A 21,981-nucleotide genomic window follows, 5' to 3' on the forward strand; every position below is an offset into this window, starting at 1 on the left:
ATATTCTTACATAAACCTCCTTATGGGGCAATGTACTGTCTGAGGCGAAGAATATTGATTAAAAATCCCCCTACCATTCTGTGAAATTGTGTAAAAATTAAATTGCCGCCTCCTCCCCAAAAAAGCATTGAACATGGAGGCAGGCATGAATGCATTAGACAAATTCTCATTTTGTTTTGGAACTTGAGTTTTCAGCATTCAGTGTTTAACCTTGGAGTTTGGACAAACAACTTTATTACATTACATTTTCTTTACTTTCCATCCACTGTATCTTTGTCAAACACAGTCAGAGAGAACGTGTGTCTGATGTGTATGGTTTGAGTGTCTTATGAGAGAAGGTGGAATACATGCTATATGATAAATGAAAATGTATTTTATTTTATATTTTATTTCAGTGCTACATGTTCCACATGTATGTAGGAGTGCGTGCAGGTGGGGGCATAGGTGACGAGATCGAGGACCCTGCCGGTGATGAGTTTGAGGTGGAGCGCATTGTCTTTGACATCACGTTTTTCTTCTTTGTCATCGTCATCCTCCTGGCCATCATCCAGGGTGAGTCACACAGTACAGCTCAGCTTGAGGAAATGTGCATTTCTGAAAAATGCATTTACATACGTATACCATATGTATGAAGACACAAGTGCAAACAATATATTCACCTTTTTTGACCAGAATACATTTGATGAATTTTTCATGTGGGATGTGTTTATCCCCCTGAGTCCTTAAGTTTCACTGACACCTCCATTCAGACACAAGCACAGCCATGCATATGTGTACTTTTGCACAAACAGATACACAGACACACATAATCATGTTCTTTTTTCAGGCTTGATAATTGATGCCTTCGGGGAGCTTCGTGACCAGCAGGAACAGGTGAAAGAGGATATGGAGGTGAGATTTGACACTTTGTCTCTCACACACAAACACTCACTTTTGAGTGCACACACACTTGAACCCTGACATGTACTTTGCAAACAATTTGACTGTGTTATCAAAGTTGTTCGGTATGCAATGCTGCTTCAGATTTAAGTACAAAGACTATTCAAGGATAAATGTACTGTAAATATTTGATCCTCTTATCCGAAGGCATGTCATACTACACAGCACGTTGGCTGATATGTCCCTTGCATCTCTAGGTCATTGTAACAATACTGATTTTAGCAGCAGATTCAATGAGGTCGGTAGCTATATAAGCTTGAGGCTTTAGGTGTGGGTGAAGTGGTGACTGTGCGTGTACAAGATTAAGTAGATTCAGATGTTGTTACGGGAGCTTGTGTCACAGGAAAAGATCTTACGATTGGCCATAATGAGAGGATACTATTATCTCTTTCTCCTGGATAATTGGTGGGTAATCACTATAGCATATTTAATCTAAGAAGAACTAATTCCTGTTATTTAAAATAATTTTCGAGTATTAGTGGCACTAATAGAATATACAGTTTTGATAAAACATATATCACTTGCCGCCTGTCCTTGTTACTTTCAGTCTCTCCTCTCATACAGGCTTGTATACTGACACGATTAGTGTTGTTAGAGAATGTAAACTTAGGTATAGCCTAATAAGTAAAGGCTAGATGCTGTAGGATACAAATTTCTTCTCGATAATGATTCCAAAATTGAGTTGAGTTGCTGAACCAGAGTTACATCTAAAGCTTGTTTTGTTGGAGTCTGTGGAGTAGTTTTATTTACCACATGCATATATCCCTCAGTGATATGCCTCTAAAGGCTGTAACAGCTTTGAAGAGAACCTTACCAAAGCAGATTCTGCAGGTTGAACAAGTAAAAGAGGCTATATTGTGTAGTCAAGCAGGCTGACAATCTGCAACCGGTACGAAGTCAGAACAGAGTCCAAAGGTGCAAAGAGGCAGGCAAGTAATCAACGCTGGACGGCTGAGGAAACAAGGCAGCATAGCTGATCTAACAAACAGTGGTGAGCTACCCTCTAAATGCTGAGGGAAAGGGTACATATGTGATGTCACTGAGCACATAGTTCCCTCAGTCACTCCCATATGAGTGGCAAACACACAGTAGCCAGCAACTGCCCTTGTGCATTCATGTGGAAAAAATACATCACATGAAAAAAAAAAAGAAAAACAGTAGAGCTGTTGTGCATTTGAATGTAAAGCAGATTCAGAAAGAATTCAAACAAGCGCTGTGAAATGATTATGCAGAGTATTATATTATAGTGCTAATAGTAATAGTGTTGTTATCAATATATAGTATTAGTATTGTCATTGTTTTTTTCTGAAATCAGTTGTGTGCTTTCATTTAGTCTCTATATAGTCTCTTTCCCACCGTGTGAGTGTTGCAAAAAATAAAACCACAGTGACGCAGCTTCCTCTGCTGCAGTGGTCCATTAGCAATAATGAATCAGTCTGAGCTGTTACCTCTATCCTCCCATAATTTCTACCCATAAATAGGAATGACCTAAAATACATATTGCATTAACCCCAAAACATAATTTTTGTATTGCTTCTTTTCATGTCATGTCATTTTATCAGCACAAACCTAGTAAATATTGACAAAAATAATATGACTGTTTAGTACCCAAAAAGGATGCAAAAGCTCAGCAAAAAAAAAAAATCTGTGTCTTGATGAAAACCTGGTTAGTTAGTAATCCTGGAAAGAATTAGATTGCTCTTATTTACAGTCTTTTGTGGGGGTCCTTTGAGTGTCTTTATAAAAAGAAACAACTTAAATGTTTCATATTGTTTTACCAGCAGCCTAAATACCACATTTGAGTCACAGAGCACTAAAAATGAACTCTGATCCTTAGTTTTGGATTTTTGGATTTTATTTTATTTTTCTTCAAATACACTCTAGAGATCATCATGTTTGTCCAAACCTTTCATGAACCATTACATGTTTTACTTTTCTCCTCCTACAGACCAAGTGTTTTATATGTGGAATGGGAAGTGAATACTTTGATACAGTCCCTCATGGATTTGAGACTCACACTCTACAGGAGCACAACTTGGCCAACTATCTGTGAGTTGATTCATGCTCACTACTTTCATGCCTGGCTTTGCGATTGTCTCACACTAATAATTTTGCAAATACTAAAACTCACAACGGGTTATATTGTTACTAAAATGGCGGGAACTGTATTTGCTATGTTACCTTTCACAGATATAGTAAAGTGAATATTCTGCATGCTCCACCATCACTAAACCTTTATAAGAAACAAAACAGAACATTAAAAAACACAATTATACCTCAATCAGTTTTCTAACTGGTTAATCATTCATCTAACAGTATGTCATAAACCATTATTGCCAAACACAATATACATACAATATGTGTTATTCTGTTTTTTTAGGCTTGTTCTTGGTGTAAAAGATTAAAGGCAGTATAATGCTTACCTCTCCATTAGCCACCTCAGCATCTTTTTTTACTAATACATGCATCGGTTTGTAATAACAATCAACTAAAAAGCTGCATACCTCACAGTCGTAGCAACAAATGCTTTGGATCAAACTTGGGTAGTCTGAGATGAAGCAAGAAGTCTTGCGTTTTGGTCCTTAGGCGTAAAATGTCAAGAAGCTCTACCACCATACAAATAGTGGCATGAGCAAGTAAGAATCAACCAATCACAGGATGCTAACACATCTCGTGGCATCCATACTATTCACATTGATCATTTTGGATTACAAACAATGTAAAACAGTGGAAAATACAGTAGAATACCATAGAATCCATTTATACTATGTAGAGAAAAACATGACAATACAAACAAAAACATGATGCAAACTAACTTAAAAACCAATAAACGTTAGAAAATGTCTATATTAGTATTAAAAATTTTATTTTTTTTTGCATATATAACACAAACCACACAAACGGTCTACATTACCTTCATGGATACACAATTGATCACCAAGTTAATGGACACCTTTTCCACTATATGGATGGTTAAATATGGTAATTTTGAGGGTGTTGGTGCATTATGCACTGCTGCTACATCAATAATTGCCATTGGCAAGAGCTTATAGAGTCTAATTAGAATGGATCCTGTGTTTACATCCTCTGACTGATCGACTCTTCCTTGCTCACGTCTGTGTATATACGTATAACGGTGATGCCTCTTAACATTTTAAGCTTCCTGACCATCAAAACTTGTAATTTAATTAACTGAATGGTAAATGGTCTACAGTATTCCTTGCTTCAGTCATCACATATTTGCAAACATTAAAATAAATATTTAACCCGATTGTCAAAATGAAGCTGTAATCTCTGGCAGTATTTCCACTTGAAATGCCTAACAACTGTTTCCATAAGCAGCACAATCCTAGGACTTTTGCACAGCTTTTAGTTTAATGCTACACCTTTCTACTCAAGTGTTTATCCCTCCACACTGAATTCGAGTAAGTGTGGGAGGTATGTGAGTAGCTACATGATTCCCTCCTCTGTCCTTACAGATTTTTTCTGATGTACCTCATTAACAAGGATGAAACTGAACACACGGGGCAGGTATAAACGTTTTCTCTTCTGTTTTAATACATGAACAAAATGAAAGTCAGAACAGTGTGTGCTCTTTGAAAGCACTTAAACAATCCTTCTGTCATTGCCAAATCTCATATTCCCTAATATATCCACAACAGTTCCTGTATGTTTCAGTGACCTATTAATTCCAGGATTTGCGATGGTAATGACAAAGCTGTAGTGTAACCTTTTCAACTAAGACAGAATCGGCATTCACTCTGTCTCTCAAAAGCCATATCAGTCCTGGCACGCACATTTTATGATAATATACATGCCCAGCATATCCCTTATGATTACAATTTCTCTTTTTACTCATAAACCATTGCAATATTAAAAGCTATAAATTTAAAATGAGGGTGTTCAAATTGCCAGTGGGCAAGTTCTTTAATTCACTTGTCTTATCTTTTCACTATACAACATATTTTACATGACCTTTTTCAACATCGATTAAAGATGAGTGCTTTAAATCAAGGAAAACATTTTCACTTTTCACCATGTTTTAAAAAGCAGCATTTCCCTCTCTTTTTTCTCTCTCGTCTCTCACATTTTATGTTTATAAATCTATGAAAGCAATGTGCATCAGAATAGATGACGATTAGCTCAATTCAAAATCCTGCACAGTGTAGTATAATAATGACATATCCATTGTTTGAAATAATTTAAAATTTATCTTTGTGGCACAGAATGCATCTCGTAAGTGATGCTGCAAATTTGATAAAAGGAAGGAAATATTACATTTTTATCAGCCCAAAACATTTTAGACAAATGGGTGCAATTTCCAAATTGAGTTCAGTCCTGGGACTCATCTCTGGATATAATGTGTGTATTCTTTCAATGAGGCATATTTCTCACTATATTTCTCAGGTGTAGATTAAATTTGGGGGCTGCTAGGTGGTTATATAATGTTGTTTTTTTATGTGTGAAAAAAATCAGGCCAGACAAACTTTGTGACAACTTGAAATTGTATTCTATAGCTTTGGCAGAGTAATGACTTACAGACATATTACTACTCTGTTGATTTTACTAGGAATCCTATGTGTGGAAAATGTACCAGGAGCGTTGCTGGGAATTCTTTCCTGTGGGAGACTGTTTCCGTAAGCAATATGAAGATCAACTGGGATGAAAGGAAATCTGAGAGATCTAAAGCCTCCCTAGATAATGTCATCACACAGACGCCACCTTGATTGATGCCTTTGGACTCACTAAATTACCTTGAATTTTGTGTGCGCACTATATTGATTTTGGATTTTGGAGTGGCTTAACCTTAACGTCTGCATTCTGTATCTTGATGCACAGCTTTTCTAAATTATATTTATTAAATAATTTGGAAACTTAAGATATGAACAGCTTGTTTCTTTTCAGATACAAAGTTAACATGCTGTTTGTTTTGGATTTTTTTCAGTCTCAAGCAGTCAAAGCTAGCTATCCAAATTCAGTTTCATGACAGTTTGCTAGCTGGATGTGACTCGTGAGCTCATGTTTTGTGAATGATGTGATTTGTCTTTCTAATCACAGCCTCACATCCCTTTCCCCTGTGTGACATCCAGATAAGCACTCTCCCTCTGGCATTTGTTCTTTTTACCCTCCTCTACCCTGTTTCTTGAGGCTCTCTCTTCTTGCCTGTTGTGCTCATCTCTCCAGGATCCTTCTCCTCCCCTCGTCTTTGCCACTCATTCTCTTTTTTTCCTTCCTTCCGCTGTCTGCTCATCCCTCATCTTCAGCTATTTCCCCTCTCATTATCAGCCAGTGTGCAGCATGCCAGCAAGTCTCCCAGTGCTCGGGTCAAAATATTGCCATGGAAATGGATCACTGAGCTTAACGACATGATTGACCGCTGTCTCCTATGGCCAAGAAAGTCTCTAGGGAATTCTCGGGTATAACTCATTGACTAAAGGACCGTGGCAAGTTTTGTTAAACCGATAGAAACTCACACTGAGTATGCATGTGTGCACAGAGCGTACAGTAACAGCTGGATGACAGATGTGGGAGTGCCACCTACAGATATTGTCCTCATTATGCAAAGGTTGAACACTGAGCTTACACAAGTCTGTTACTGATATGTATTCATGTTGCTTTTGAGTACTAACTTTATGGAGCCCCTGAAAGGTCACAATGGGCTCTACAGAGCTACTTTTGTGTTAACTTACAATAAGTTTTATGTCCCCTCTTAAAGATTTTTTCATTCCCCCTCTTCCATAGGGACAGTTAGTGTTTTAGCCCGGCCTCTGAGTTACAGTGTAAGACACCGCAGGTTTGAGGTAAAGTTCTACACAGTTCTACAGATAAAATAGAAAGGAGAGATGAAGTAATACTGTACATTATGCATTTATTGCCCATTTCTCTTTGAAAGGCAGAGCTCTGACAGTAGGTTATACTTGCGACCACAGTTGTAGCTGCTCTGTCTGGTTTTCGGTTGAGCTATGGTTGAAGTTGTGGTTGAGGCTGTGGCTGATGATATGGTTATAGTGAGGGCTATGGTTGCAGTTGTGGTTGTTTCTGTGATGCTATGGATATAGCTATGGTAGCTGTACTGTGGCTACTCTTTACTGCTCCTGTTAACATTAACTGAGAAAACATTGTAAAGCCAGACACTCAGGATTTGAACCATATGGTTGTAACCCATTTAAGGACCAGAGGAAATATTTTCAGGCCAGATATGAAGAGTTCTTGCCTTCTTCTGGGAAGTTTTTGATTATAATTTTGTATAAACAAAAAGCTAAATAAGCTTCAAAGAAGTCTGATTAAATTCTTAAAACCATAGGTCTGTTTTTATTATCCTCTACTGGAATCTAAGAGGAATGTGACAGTGTTTGCTCTGCATGGCTTGTTTAAAGGTGCAAATCAACAGAAACTCAACAGTGAATCAAGAAAAGCCACCAAAATATCCTCACAAAGTTATTCATAAAACTCTTTTTACTGATTAGGGACATTAATATCATATATTGTGTGTTGTTTTGTTTTGTTTTGTGGTGTCGCAATTACAATGTAAATCACTAAGCTAATCATTATGTTAATGATGCTACTCAGTGTACTTCCAAATAATTTCATATAGCCTCATAGTTCCACTATGTATATTTGTGTTTCTGTGGTTCCTGAGCTTTTTCAACTACTATACAGTATGTACATAATTAATTAGGGTACTTATATCTGAGGTTTAAATACCTGTTTATTTTGACCATATTGTCTTATTTTACTTGATTGAGTATTGCCTCTGAGGAGAAACAAGATATCACTATTACACATTCATGTAAGGATTCATACTGCTACTGTCTCTAAACAAGAACACCATAAAAACCATGTCCTTGTTGAAGATTCATAAGGATAATACTGAAACTACCAGACTGAAAACCTAGCTGATCAGATGCCGCATCAGCCTCTGTTCAATGGTCAGGAATGGGGAAAACCTCTCATCAAAAGCCTATTTCATTTTGAAATGAATCCCCTTCTAGTGTGTATAAAAATCAATCATACCGTCATAACATCAAACCCACAGACATCCAACCCCTCTTTGCAGTTCTCTCACACCACACATCTGCAACAGACACTGGGTACAATTTGAGAAGCAGCCTTCTACCACTTGATTTACTAGAACACTGTATTATTTTAAGCAGGGCACTCAACTCCCCCGATACAACCCAAATTAAATATACTGACTGTTCAGTGGATAATTGCCACATCCGCTGGATCAAAAAAGATGGATGTTCGTTTGCATCCGCCAAGGTTCCCCCCTGGTCTTTATGATCTTTCCATCCTGTGGCAGAGTAATGCTGAGGCCAGAAGGTCTGGATGTAGTTTAGGAGCGTAACTCAGTGGTGGAATATACACCTTCTGATCAAAATATGAACAGTACTGTACTGTCTAAGAAAGAAAAAAATGCACATGAACTTTCCTCTGTAAAGCAAGGAAAGAAACTTGAATCAGCATTTCATCTGATGTCTTGTGCTGAGCTGCAGTCAACTTCCTCTACAGTGTCTTGTCCACTGACATGTGAGCAGGACGTGCACATCACCTTATTACTGTGGCCATTTATGAAGTGTGGACAGCAGCACTCTGTCTCTCTAACCACACTTTATAAGCACAGTTTAAGAGTATCAAGTTAACCACTGCCTCCCTTAGTCACAACCTTCCAACACCAACTCCCAGCCTGACATACTGATATTGAACACTTGCACATACTTTTATGAGATTTATTTCACATGTGCAAGGGAAAGCCATTTCCTTTCACAGTGGTAGGTGCTAACTTGAAAGTACAAACCAAAAAAGTCCAGGCTGGAGAAGTTGTGAAGATATGTAGTAGTTATATCAAATACAATTTTTGTAGCCTGATGAAGGTTGAGCAGATGAAATGTCAAAATTTACCAACTGTAAGCAAGACAGTGTACAAGAGTTTTTTCATTTTCATTGAGATTAAAAGTTTTGTACCATAACAACAGAATATGAGCCACTTCATACCAGCAGAAGAGATGTGTGACAGCAAGCTTATATATATTGCTTCCCAAGGTCACTGCTACTACTGTGTTTATACTTTGGAAGTTATATCTGTAGTCCACATTGTAGTCAACCTTGGGATTCTACCAGACTCATTGCCAGAGGAAACTATCCAGGGCTCTTCTTTTTCTTTTTTCTTTTCTTTTTAAAGCTTAAAAGCATTTGTTATTCATTACAAACACTGTTCTGTTTCATTTCATTTTTATGCGCCTGTTCAATCATGATACTTAATCCAACATCCGACATTTATTCTGAAATTATTTGCTTGATAAAGAAATTTCTACTGTCCATATTCTCATTAACAACTCTCACTGATATGACCATTTAGCACTATCCATACTATGGAACAAAGAAACACACTGCATTAAAAACAACAAGCCAACACTCCTGACCTTCATTAACTGTAGCTTAAGCTGCTGTTTTGCAGCAAAAAGTATTCTACACATGTTTATAAATATTTGCAGATATTTACAAAGACAAAGTTTTACTCATAAGTACCTGTACTGTATGTGTCAGTGCAGGAGGGGCTGTAAAATTTGCTAATTTATCACTTGTGGGGAAACATCAAATCAGAATCAACAGCATGAACACAGTGATGCTTATCAGAGAGTGAAATCAAATGCTGCATTTCTAACCAAAGCCATAACAACTCCGCACCATGTTAAGTATCAGACCTAATTATGATTGACAGCTACCAAGTGCCACACTGAAAATCATTAGGGATGTTTACATTTGCACAGGCATTGCAACCTTGGGCCTACCCATAATGATGAGTCTTGACTCGACAGCTTTAGCTTTTTGCCTTTTATCCACAGTATACAAAATGTGCAGAGCTTTACACACATTAATAAGTTTACATTTTGAATCACAGAAACCCTATTGTCTTTTTGTAAAAGCAAATACAGTATCATAAATACCTTACAGCAGAGTTCCTTAATAGAAAGCTGCTGTGATCTTATCTTACTTAAGTTCACTGGTGTCATACAACACATTACAAAAAGCCAGTGGGCCTACCAGTGGCATAGGAATAATATAAACTGATCTGACCTCGTGACAAATGACCAAAATGTATGCAGTGACTAATGGATCCAGCCATATTTCTCATAGTCTTCAATAGGAAATCAATGAGATATGGATCCATCATCCATAGCCTTTAGGTTTGCATTATTCAAAGACATTCTGATAATGTATGTGTGGCCAACAATAAGGAATATAGGAATTATGCATAGGCAGATGGCTTTAGGTTGGCATACAACAGCTGGGTGTGCATAGAGGGCTTTGTGAAATGATTATGGATATTGGGGGACGTGGCTGGATCATTCTGAATATTGCCTAAGACACTTGTTGTTGTTTGGGAGATATTGCCTCTGCACACAAATATATCATGGAAATGTAATCTCAGTTGTAAATCAATAAAAGATGACAAGAGGAAAGAAAAAGGGGGAGTGAATTTACTCTCACCTGAGGCCAAGAGTCTTGAATTGAATATGAGCAGTGTCTCCTTTTTGTTACTGCTTCTGATTTCAGTTTGGCTGCCTCAAACTAAGACTGTGTTGCACATCAGATCACACCCAGCTCGCTTTATTTGTATTAAGTAGGACTCAATTCTTTAACAGTCATTTATTGATTTTATTTTAACACTTGGCTGTTAATTTAGAACCATAGGGCCAACTATGCTACTTTCTTTTGGGATAAAAGGACATATTTGGTCATGTGAACAAAGGATCAATTGTACTGTCCATGGTACAGTATGGGTACTATTTGTTTATTGGCAATCGTACTTTTTAGATTAAACCCAGCAATGGTCCTTTTTTTTCATCCATGCTGTCATCCCCAGACGCTCTCTCTAAAGTAATTTTCTTTGTTTGGTCCCTTTCTTTCTCAGTTTTACTGACCTGTCAGGAAATCATTGGAAGCCTGTCTGCTGGGGATGTCTAGCTATCAGAGCTTCTTAGGGAGAGACGTAGGTTGAGTCTTGGTCATGCATTGACAATACTGCAAGTTCTTCAGTTTAAAGTCAGTAAGATGTTTTAGAATTGCCTAGCTTTTGTTGCTTATATTTACAAAAACAGACATTTTCTAGATACACATACTGGCTGAAATGACTCTCCTTTCTTACATCTTTTCCAATAACATGTTTACTCACTCTATGGTTTTATTGCTACCGGTATCTGTCCTTCACAACATCTTCAGTTAGTAAGAAATATTCCACCCTCAGTTGATTAATCCCTACAGCCACTTGAAGTCATCACAGCAGCCTCCAAATTGAAAAGTGCTGCATCAAAACACAACACCATATGACACATGATGATGATCCACGGATGTTACATTGATTAAATCATTGGAAACCAACACCGGGCTGTTGAACTATAATGACACAAACTAATGTGCCCCTGTAACATCAAACCATTGGATGTTCCAGTTGAAATAATGCTGTAGTGGTGAAGCCAGTCATCTTTTTAAATAAAAGAACCACAACACTATCTGGATAGTCTTGTAAACAAAATAATTATTAGAAGTTGTCAGTTTACGCAACCATGTGAATCTCTTAACAAAACACTTACATTTTTGGCACCAGTGGCCAAAATTAATCCCTTAAGCTTGTGGCCATGAAATCCTGATTGTGGCCGATTAAGTACCTGCAACAACAATTTTGTATGTGATAAAGATTATCTCCTCAAATGCTCACCTGCAACTTCCTTAATCCTTCTTCAGGCTTTAGAGCATCATTAAACTGCCATTTGCTCGTAGAATTCAATGTTAAATTGACCAGTTAAAACAACCAACTCACAGAGATTAAAAATGGTGTGAAATATTCAGAATTTGCAAGGTCAGAAAACAAGAAATAATAAAGCTGAATACATAAGAGAAGATTATTTCCCCAGGTGCCTGTGCCTTTGACGTTAGCACTTTAATATCAAAATTACACCTTAAATTTAGACCTGCTAATTATTTTGTCTAGAGAGAGGACATTGGACATACTTCAGTGTGTACAAGAAGGAAAACTTGCACTAATTGGCAGCGCAACTAAATTACTGTTATGTCTGCATTAAAACTACATAAGGAAGGTGTTATACAACATTTTCGGTGCACAAGCATGATATATGAAAAAAGAATCCAAAAGAGAAAGAGAAGAGAACTCCTCCTGCACTTGTCATATGTTCCCCCTCATTTCCTTTCTAACTCATTGATTTATTGTCCTTCTTTACTCCATTTGTCATATTTAAGTTTAAGGTGGACTGGGTGTTATTCCAGCGTCTATTTGGTGGAAGGCATGGAAGTACTTTGGACAGGTCACATCCATCAGAGCTAATACAGAGAGAATGAAAACATTTTTACTTCTGGACACTGTATAGTTTCCAATACACCTGTCTTACATGTGCTTTGAATGCAAGATAAAACCAGAACACCTGGGGAAAACATGGTAAACAAGGGGAGAGCATACACACTGCACAGAAAAGGCTTTATTGATAAACTAAATAAAACATAATGATAAACAAGTTGATTAATTTAGACTGTATTTTTTTGTGGGATTACAACTGCCTTGCCTCAGGCTATATGTAGTTTATTGAAGTGTTCTTAGGTCAGGTTCACAGTTTTGACATGTGACAGTCAGACAGACCCTTGCCTTCTCGTTTACAACTCTAATTTTCGTATAAAGTAACTGTCTTCTAGTAAACAAGCATTACCACCACTGACGAGAGGAAGGCCTTCCAAATTACCATTTAGATTGGACAACTCCATGCCAAGAGAAAGCCAATTACTCAATGAGGGTTTAGTAAGGAAAAGAAAGTGTGTGTGTGTGGAGAGTGAGTAGATATCCGAGCAGATGAGGTCTGTTTGCATCACTCCTCGTTGAGTCCTGTATCACACCAACATCTTATTTCATTTCGATGGGTGTTACTTTAGAATCAGCAGGCAGAGTGGATTTTGTCTCAGCAGGGCTGCTCGCACAGTGATCTGAGCCACTGGAATTTGAAAGGAGACAGGTGCTGCTTAAATAATTGAAACTGGCAAATTGGCTCACTCAAAGGTAAGCTAGAGCAGTTGGGGAAATGACCGGTTTTTCAGCCAAGTGGAATTATTTGCCTTTCAAAAAATCAAGTCTGAGGAACACTTGTTTGTTGGCAGGAATTATTCAGAATTTTGCATCAATTTGGTCGCTATCATTGCACAGAAATACGGAATCCAACCTGAAGCCAAGAGAGATGAGTATCAATATTATTCTTAATCACCGTTGTATTTAATTTCTAAAGACTTTTATCCAGAGTCTCAAGCCTGGCTTGGTTCAAAAGAAAAAGTCGTCAAAACTGTTTTTGTATCCACAGCTGTGTGGACATCTGCCTGCTCAGCTGTTATCCTTTTCTTATGTGTGTGTGTGAGTGTTCATGTACATACGTGTTGATAAATAATGCGTAATTTTTACTTTTACCAATTTATCAGCTCAAAAATCTGCTACTTTTAGCTCAACTTAGCTAAATTAAGTGTAACTTTTTATTTTATTTTATTATATATTTATTAGATACATATTTTAATCTTGGTGTATTTTATTATTCTGACAAATACATAATACAGTATTGCACAATAGGTTGCTAATCCACCAATGTTTATGATACAATGTTTGAAATTTATTTTCTACATCAGTCATGATACAAAAAAAGTAATATGTTTCTTTTTTGGCATTTCATTTAACCAGTATGGAGTTTAACAATTGAAAACACTGGGTACCTCTTTCAAGATGGCATGCAGCTAATGGGACTCATTCACGCTGAATTTAGCTGAAAAATGAATGTAGGAGTTTTTCATATACCTATCTGCCAAGGAAAATATGAGATTAGATTTGCACGTTTTGTTGTGCTGTGTGTGGGTGTGTGTGCATATCCTTACATTCTGTGTTATAAGTTTTCTTTTTGATCAGCTATTGTTCATTCTACTATATGTCCATTTGTTCTTCTCCACTGGTTTTAATTTAGCCTTGAGTACAAAGTCATCCATGCCTAACTTCCTACCAAAGTTAATCTCATGGTGTTGGCTTTTCTCTTCACAAAAGTAACACTAATTGAAAAAAAAAAGTACTGCTGTGTTGATAAATAAGAACATCACTGCAACACACTAGAACTGAAACTAATTTCCATTATCTAGTAACCTGGCTATTTTTTATAGATTAATTATGTGTGCATAAAATGTCAGAAAAAATGCGTGTCACAATTTTCCTAAAACCCAAAGGTGTACAGTACTGAATTGAACCTTTGGAATTCAATTAATTGATTTCCAAAGTTGTTGCTGATTCATTTTCTGTTGCTCAGTTAATTGTTTAATCAACTTAGCGTTTAAGCTCTACAATAAACATAAAAGTCCCATTGACAGCACAGATCAAATATTTTCTTTACTGCCCATTATCTGCTTTCAAATTTTCTCTGGTACTTGACCCCCATTTCATCCTCCCAAGCCATATTCTGATGCCAACTACAATAATAATCTTGCCAATAATGTGAGACTTCTGAAAATCCCTCCTTTTGCGCAGAAAACCTCTTTGATTGATAGCAATCAAATGATACAGATCTTAAAGTATTAAGGTCTAATCTATCCGATAGCAGGACATAATGGGACTTAGATTATTCAAGTGGAATAACAAATAGAAATGAAGGGAAAGGATTTTTGCAGCCAATGTGATGGTAGAAGTGTTTTCAAAGCAAGACAGGCTCCTGCCTGATAATACACATGGATATAGAAGTCATTTTGTTCATTATGTCCTGAGGTTCAGTTTTGCATAGAAATGTCAAAAATGGGACTTCCGGTGAAGCCATGTTCGGGATGGACGCGGTTATTTACTCTGTCTCAATCGGTCTTAAAATCAACTCCCTACTTGAAAACTTTAACTTGCAAAGGATAATGGCGTCTTACTAGCTAGGAGAGAAGAAGTTACTGAGTCTGGAAATGAGCTGTTCCCTGAAATGTCATCTATCTCTAAAGACCCCTGCAACTTTGAAAAAGATATACACACAGCTATTTCTGAGCTTAAGAGGGATTTAAGGAAAGACTTGAAGTAAGAGCTTACAACATTAAAACATGAGCTTAACCAGAAGCTATCTGAGGTCAGGGCGACGCTCCAAGCTCAAGACCAGGCCATCACCGAGGCAGGAGAGCGCATTACAGATGTGGGAGCAAGTAGCACTGTAACCAAAGTGTCCCTGCTATGTCTGCTGAAAAAACAACACAGGCTGCAGGAAAAAGTGACCGATCTGGAAAGCAGATCCAGAAAAAACAAAATTCAGATGTACGGTGTGCTTGAGGACTCTGAGAGTGACTGATGATGATTAAGTTGGTGGAAAACTTGCTGACTACGGAGCTCCCCATACCTGACAGTGTATCCCTCAAAGTTCAACTCTCTCATAGAGCTCTGACACAGAAGCCAGAACCTGATGCTACTCCAAGGTTCATCGCTATATACTTCCTGCAGTTTGACATTAAAGACACCATCCTGAAGTTATCTTGGAAGAAGAAAGTTCACATAAATAACAAGTAGATTTTCTTCGACTATGATGATACCTATGAGGTGATAGAGAAGCACAGAGCCTATGGTGGAATTAAAAAAACGCTCAAAGAGAAAACCATTCGCTTCCAAACTCCATTCACAAAAATTTTAATCCACTGGAGCACCGATCCATGGACCTACGAGGACGCACAGGAGGCTGCACGGTAGCCCGGACCCAGGCTCTAGCATAGAGGAGAACATACTGAAGACATTTCCATGGCAACAAGCAGACGCCAGGGATGGAGGAAAACGAAAGGAGACACAAGTTAGAGAAAAGCTTCATGAATGGAAACCACACAGAGCAATAAGTGAACTGACTGGAAATAAGGGAGGTAACTTTGAGTCATTCTCGCCTCTTTACAAATGCTGTAAACCACAGATTGAACAGATCAGCAATGTGGTTTATGTTGGACTTATCTAGAGGGTATGGAATGTACATGCATGTTGGTCATTCCACCAGGGCCCTAACCATTTGAAGGTGGGGGGCCTCCACCCTTCACTCTCCAACAGGGACTTTAGAGGGATGAGGGACAAGCACTCAAAACCAAAACTTTGAGTACAGACACCACATGGTTAATGTAATTTCTCTAAATGTTAATAGGGTTCTCAGCCCAGTCAAACAGAACAAAAGTCTTACAAATGAAAGAGAGAACATAGATATTACATTCCTGCAAGAAACCCATATGATGTGGATAGAACATGAAAAACTTAAAAGACAAGGATTTAAATATGTATTTTCCCATTCAAACAGATCAAAACATATATAAGAGGGGGCAGTTATACTGATTTCCAGAAGGGTAATGTATGAATATACAGTATACTATTAAGCAAGAGAAGTCAGCTTCATACTGATAAAAGGAAAAGTTGGTGGAAATTTGTTTACCTTCTACAATGTATAAATTCCTCCCGGCTCAGAGTTGGATTTTTATGAACACATACTGGATAGGACTGCAACAGAAGCACAAGGGACTCTTGTATGTGGGGGCGATTTTAGTACCATTCTGAATCCTCACCTTGACTCATCAGGAATGAGAATATTTCAATCCAAAAAAATAATATCATAATCAATAATATCAGAGATAGGACTTATTGATATTTTGGAGAGTCCATCAGTTAGACACTATACTTTCTTTTCATTCAATTGTCACATTTGAACAATGGATCTTTCTGATCACTGCCCATTGTATCTACCCTTAACAGTGACATATAGAAGGAAGCTTACACATTGGAGATTTAATTTTAGTATATTGAATAAACATAGGATCGAACAGTTTGCATAAGAAATATCAGATTATTTAGAATATAATGATAATGGAGAGGTGTCTCTGCCTGTGCTAGCAGTAATGAGATGGAAGGTGATTGCAATAACATCTGTCTTAAGAAACAAAGAGCAGAAAAACTCAACACCCTTCGGGTTGAATTGAAAAACCTAGAGTCTGAACATAAGAACTCAATAGATTCTAAGATTAAAGTAGAAATAGTGAGGGAAAACAGTTTGAAGAAATATATCAAAATATACACAAGGAAATTGATATACACTAAACAAAAGTACTATGAAGGTGGCAGCAAATATACAAAATAACTGACTTACAAATTACGAAAATAACAGATAGCAGATAACATGATATATAAGATAAAGGTCCCCAAACCAAGGACACCCACCACAAATGAATGAAATTAAAGATTGTTTTAAGGAATATTATGAAAAAATATATTCACAACTTCAGGTCGACAATGATTAGAAAATTGATACACTATTCAAATCATTAAACTTGCCAACCCTTACAGAAGATCAAAATAAAGCACTAATCTCACAGATAACAAGAGAAGAAATTTACTCGGCTATAGCCAGATTGAAAGATAATAAATCCCGGAGCACAGATGGATTCTCTTCGGAGAGGTATTAAAACGTCTGAAACAGGTTCTGGCACCTATTTTACTGAGAACATTCAACTGAGTTCTGACAAAAGGGGAAGCTCCAGCTTCATGGACAGAAGCGGTTATTTCAGTTATACCTAAGGAAGGGAAAGATAAATTAGATTGTGCAAACTACAGACCCATTAGTCTGCTAAACCTTGATTACAAATTGTTTACTTAAGTCATTGCCAAAAGATTTTTTTTTACCCCAAATAATCAATATGGACCAGATAGGATTTGTTCTGTCACTTCAGACTCATGATAACATGAGAAGATCTTCACAAATTATTAAACATATAAATGAAAATAAAATACAGGCTATGCTGAAAAGTTTAGATTCTGAAAAGGCTTTTGATTCCATTAAATGGAAATTGCTATTTAACGTAATGGAGAATTTTGGGTTTAACCAAGTAATCATTGAGACATTAGAAGCCCTATACAGCAGGCCATCAGCTAGATTGAAAATCAATGACGAGCTCACTGATTCTTTTCTGTTAGAGAGATCCACAAGACAGGGCTGCCCGTTAAGTCCACTCTATTCATGATTTTTATTGAACCATTGGCACAATGGATTAGACAGAACGATATGGTCAAAGGTATAAAAATGGCAGCAGGGGAACAAAAACTGGCCTTATTTGTGGACGATATTCTTGTGTATCTCTCAAACCCAACAGACTCTCTAACTGCACTAATGTCAGTGCTGGATAAATACGAGTCATACTTGGGCTATAAACTAAATGAGCAAAAAACTCAGGTCCTTAATATTCACTATAACCCTCCTCAGTATCTTTGCTCTAGGTATCAAATGGGCTGGGATAAGAAATTTGTAAAATATCTGGGAATTTTTTTTTCCTATAGAAATTAATCACGGTCCTTTCAAAAAAAAATTCAATTCCTTATCTAAATATCAGTTCACATACAGATTCTGTAAAGATTAATATCCTACCAATACTTTTATGATTTATTCCAATCATTACCTATTGAAAAATCAGACCATTATTTTTTGGAGTGGGATAAAGTTATTTCTAGATTTATTTGGTCTTGGAAAAAAAGCCAAGAGTAAAATATAAAACTCTACAATTATCAAAGGAGAGAGGTGGATTAGCCCTTCCATGTCTGAGGGATTATTATAGAGCAGCTCAAATGTGGCCAGTTGGCTGCTGTAAAACCAACTATAGATCAAGATGAAAAGAGATAGAAAGCTCAATGGGGAAGGGACTTCCAGTTAACACATTAGTTGGAGACTCTTCGTTAACCAGTCATCTTTCAGACCCCAATAACCCTTGGATAACTAGCTCCCTAAATATATGGAATTAAATAATTAAAAGGCACCAATTGAAGGGCAGGACTGAAATCTTCAAATGGTTTGCCTATGACCCAGACTTCATGCCCAGTGGATATGACACAAGGTTTAGAAGCTGGACTGGAAATGGTCTTACTGTGTATTGCACACTCTTAAATCAAGGTACGTTTCTGAGCCTCCAGGACCTTAAGGACAACTTTAATCTGTAGAATCTGGATCACTTTAGGTATTTACAAATCAGAGGTTTTGTTGGGAAGAAATTTCCAAAAGACAACACCTCAATGGTGTTGAGACATCCTTGATATTTTTCAAAAAGCCTATGAAGACGCTAATTACCAAAAGTAATATCTAAATTATAATTTGCTCTTCAAAAAGAAAAGAGCACAGACCATACTCTGAATTATTAAAGCAAGATGGGAAGCAGAGAGTAATTTCACAATAATACTGGAAGAATGGGACAGGATCTGCAGACGGCAGATGACAAGCTCTCCCTCCTGGAGAGATTTCAGCTGGAAGAATGTGACTCGATTCTTCTGTACTCCAGCGCAAAAGACTTACTACTCTAATCAGATGCCTGCTGGAGATCCTGTGGAAGCGCGGTGGCAAACCACTTTAACATTTTTTGGAATTGTCCCTCTGTGGCGCCATTTTGGAGAAGCGTCCACGGTGTCCTGGAGGCAGTTTTTAAGATTAAAATCTATTTTCATTTTAAAAAACTACCTTGGTGATCTATAAGAGCTTCACTGAGGGTGTTGTCAGTAGCATGCAAAAAGGCTTTGGCCAGAAAATGGCTTAAGAAAGACATGCCAACTATAAATTAGTAGATAGACTTAGTTTACAATATATAAACAATGGAGAGAATTACATTTAAACTAATAACTCTAATTGATATCTTTGATGAAAATTGGTCAAAATGGCTTACCCATGCATCAATTATAAGGCCTGATTTTATATAGCAGTTATATGCAGTAATATATTTAAGTTATGGCATATCTTCCAATTTAAGATAATTTTCTTTTCTTTGTTTATTTAAGAGATGGATCCTCCCCTATTGTTTATTTTGTGCTCTTAATAAAAAGTAAACAAATAAAAAGAAATATGAAAAACGCTGCTCATGTCAAAACCTGTTCCTCTACCACTCCTTCTCAAAACATGATGCTTTTTCCCAGACTGTCATTGTAAATTATTTATATATATATATATATGTGTGTGTGTGTGTATATATATGTATACTATCTATATTGAGCACACTGCATACAAAGGTTGCAGAAATTGGCATTTTAAAAGAGAGGTTACGTCATGTTCTATGAATAAATAATAAGCCTGCACCAATTTTACCATACGTGGGCACGGCAGGGTGGCAGATGGCTTTGGCTGGCTTTGATAGCAACACAGTTGAATGAGGACAAATGTGGTGTGTGAATGGCCTAACTGCAGGCAAATGGGCCTGTTTCTTGTCTCCTAAAATGACCCAGATACTGCCAAGGGGAACCCACACGTGCACACAGTTATAATTAAGTTTACCGGTATAATTAAGTACAAACACAGTTGCATATTTGTTTTTCCGGAGCAGACCAATAAAACACAGTCAAGTCTAGAAAAATGTAATTTCAACTACATATATAGTACCAGTCAAACCAGTACCAGAAAGTGTGTCCAAGCTTTTGACTGGTACTGAATGTCATCTAATAGGTCAAAAAAATTACAACTTTTTGTTTTTTAGTGTCTGTTTACATTAAATGTGGCTCAAGGAAATGACAAACCCTTTCCATAAACTAGAGTAATTCACAGTAAATCCTCAAAATTCACTTATGAAAATACCAAGCTGTATTGACTTATACAATCCAGCATAGTTCCTCAGTTTGGATTTCTTTCATTGCGTAGCCGTTGGCTTCGAATACCTGCCACGCTTGATTGCTGTAAATCAGAAAAGCAACAATCTTCCAATCTCTTGCATCCAGTCGCAGAAAGGAACAGAGGAATAAAATATGTTTGCTCCTTTATCAAGGTCATGGAGAGACCCTTTCTCTGCCAATAGAAATGCCTGGCTGGAGGTTATCATGGCGATGCTATCACACACCACAGACAGACTCGACTCCGTTACTGACTGACATTAATCTCCAGCGATTTCCTCAGGGGTCAGAGTTCAGACTGGTTGCCTTGAAGTGTTGAAGCATATTTGATTAGTGGTTGGCATTTTAAGCCTCTAATCCAGTTTATAAACAGTTTATGTCACGCGACAGACTGCTTCTGTTCTGTTTGTTTTCTTTTGGTTATCTATTGTTTTTTCAGATTTATATGAGTAATATTTCTCTCTATTTATATATTTATAGGTGTGTATATATATATATATATATAAAATCAAAATGTTGTGTAATAGGTCATTAATCACGTAAATGTTTGCTTGCATTTGTGTTGTTTTGCACAAAGTAATTAGATTGTGCTCAATGACCACAGATTAACTGGAAGGCATCAGATTGACCTCAAACTGAGATGGGTGCTTCATCAGCTGTAGTCACTCCAAACATTTGTGTCCACTTGTGTAACTGCAGAACAAAAGTGTCATCACATCAGTTCAACACACTGAGCGCAAGTCATCGTCACGGTCGATCTGAACTCCACACATCTATGTGGACGTCCCTCTTGATAATCCTGCAATCAAATCTGGCTCCTGATTGAGCTGTGTGTGTGTTAGTGTATGTATGTCTGGCCTACAGTGGTTTCTGAATATAAATGCAGGCTCATTGTGTTGCCTTGTGATTTGACTGCTGCTGTCTGCCCCTATTGCTTACCTTTGTCCTTTGTCATTATATTCAGATCATTAAGCTACCTTCTTAGACAATGGGCAACTTTGTACAAGGTGCTTTGATTAAGTGGCAGTGGTCTGCACTTTCATTTTAGTTTAATTCCCTTGAGTTAAGTTTTGTATTACTTATGGGCTATTGCTTAGTGAATGTGAAGAATAATGTCAGATTTCTATCTGTGCACTTATGCCTGATCTTTGACCGGATCTCAAACCGTCACACTATGTGTCTCAGTTATTGATGGCTATCAGTGGGAACCTTAATATTTCAGTCACTCAGGCATTTGTAAAAGTCGTCACAAGAAGAATGTAGAAAATGCAAAATCAATGGAGGGAAAGCAAGCTCCATAGTGACGTCAAGAAACTAATTATCACTGACAGGCAGATGGAAAAGGAGGTAATTAAAGTGAATACAATCCATGTTAAATCAAAGATGACGCTCACTGACTGGAG

At 37.3% G+C, this 21,981-nt stretch overlaps 1 protein-coding gene across 10 annotated transcripts in view; it reads left to right on the plus strand.

The window, feature by feature from the left end:
• Window positions 1-21,981, plus strand: part of LOC121911630 (ryanodine receptor 2-like) — a 189,332-nt gene that overhangs the window by 60,946 nt on the left and 106,405 nt on the right. For 5 of the 10 annotated variants that reach the window (XM_042433290.1, XM_042433292.1, XM_042433291.1 and 2 more), the window contains exons 100-103: window positions 396-552; window positions 827-891; window positions 2,888-2,988; window positions 10,856-10,933. In XM_042433290.1, the coding sequence (XP_042289224.1) occupies window positions 396-552; window positions 827-891; window positions 2,888-2,988; window positions 10,856-10,925 (393 nt within the window). In that variant the 3' untranslated portion in view covers window positions 10,926-10,933. Of the gene's footprint in view, window positions 1-395; window positions 553-826; window positions 892-2,887; window positions 2,989-4,418; window positions 4,471-5,509; window positions 5,819-10,855; window positions 10,934-21,981 lie in introns of those variants that run through there. The other 5 variants (XM_042433289.1, XM_042433296.1, XM_042433288.1 and 2 more) reach the window with 5 other exon arrangements.

The sequence above is a fragment of the Thunnus maccoyii genome, chromosome 14, assembly GCF_910596095.1.
Source record: "Thunnus maccoyii chromosome 14, fThuMac1.1, whole genome shotgun sequence".
NCBI classification, from domain to species: domain Eukaryota; kingdom Metazoa; phylum Chordata; class Actinopteri; order Scombriformes; family Scombridae; genus Thunnus; species Thunnus maccoyii.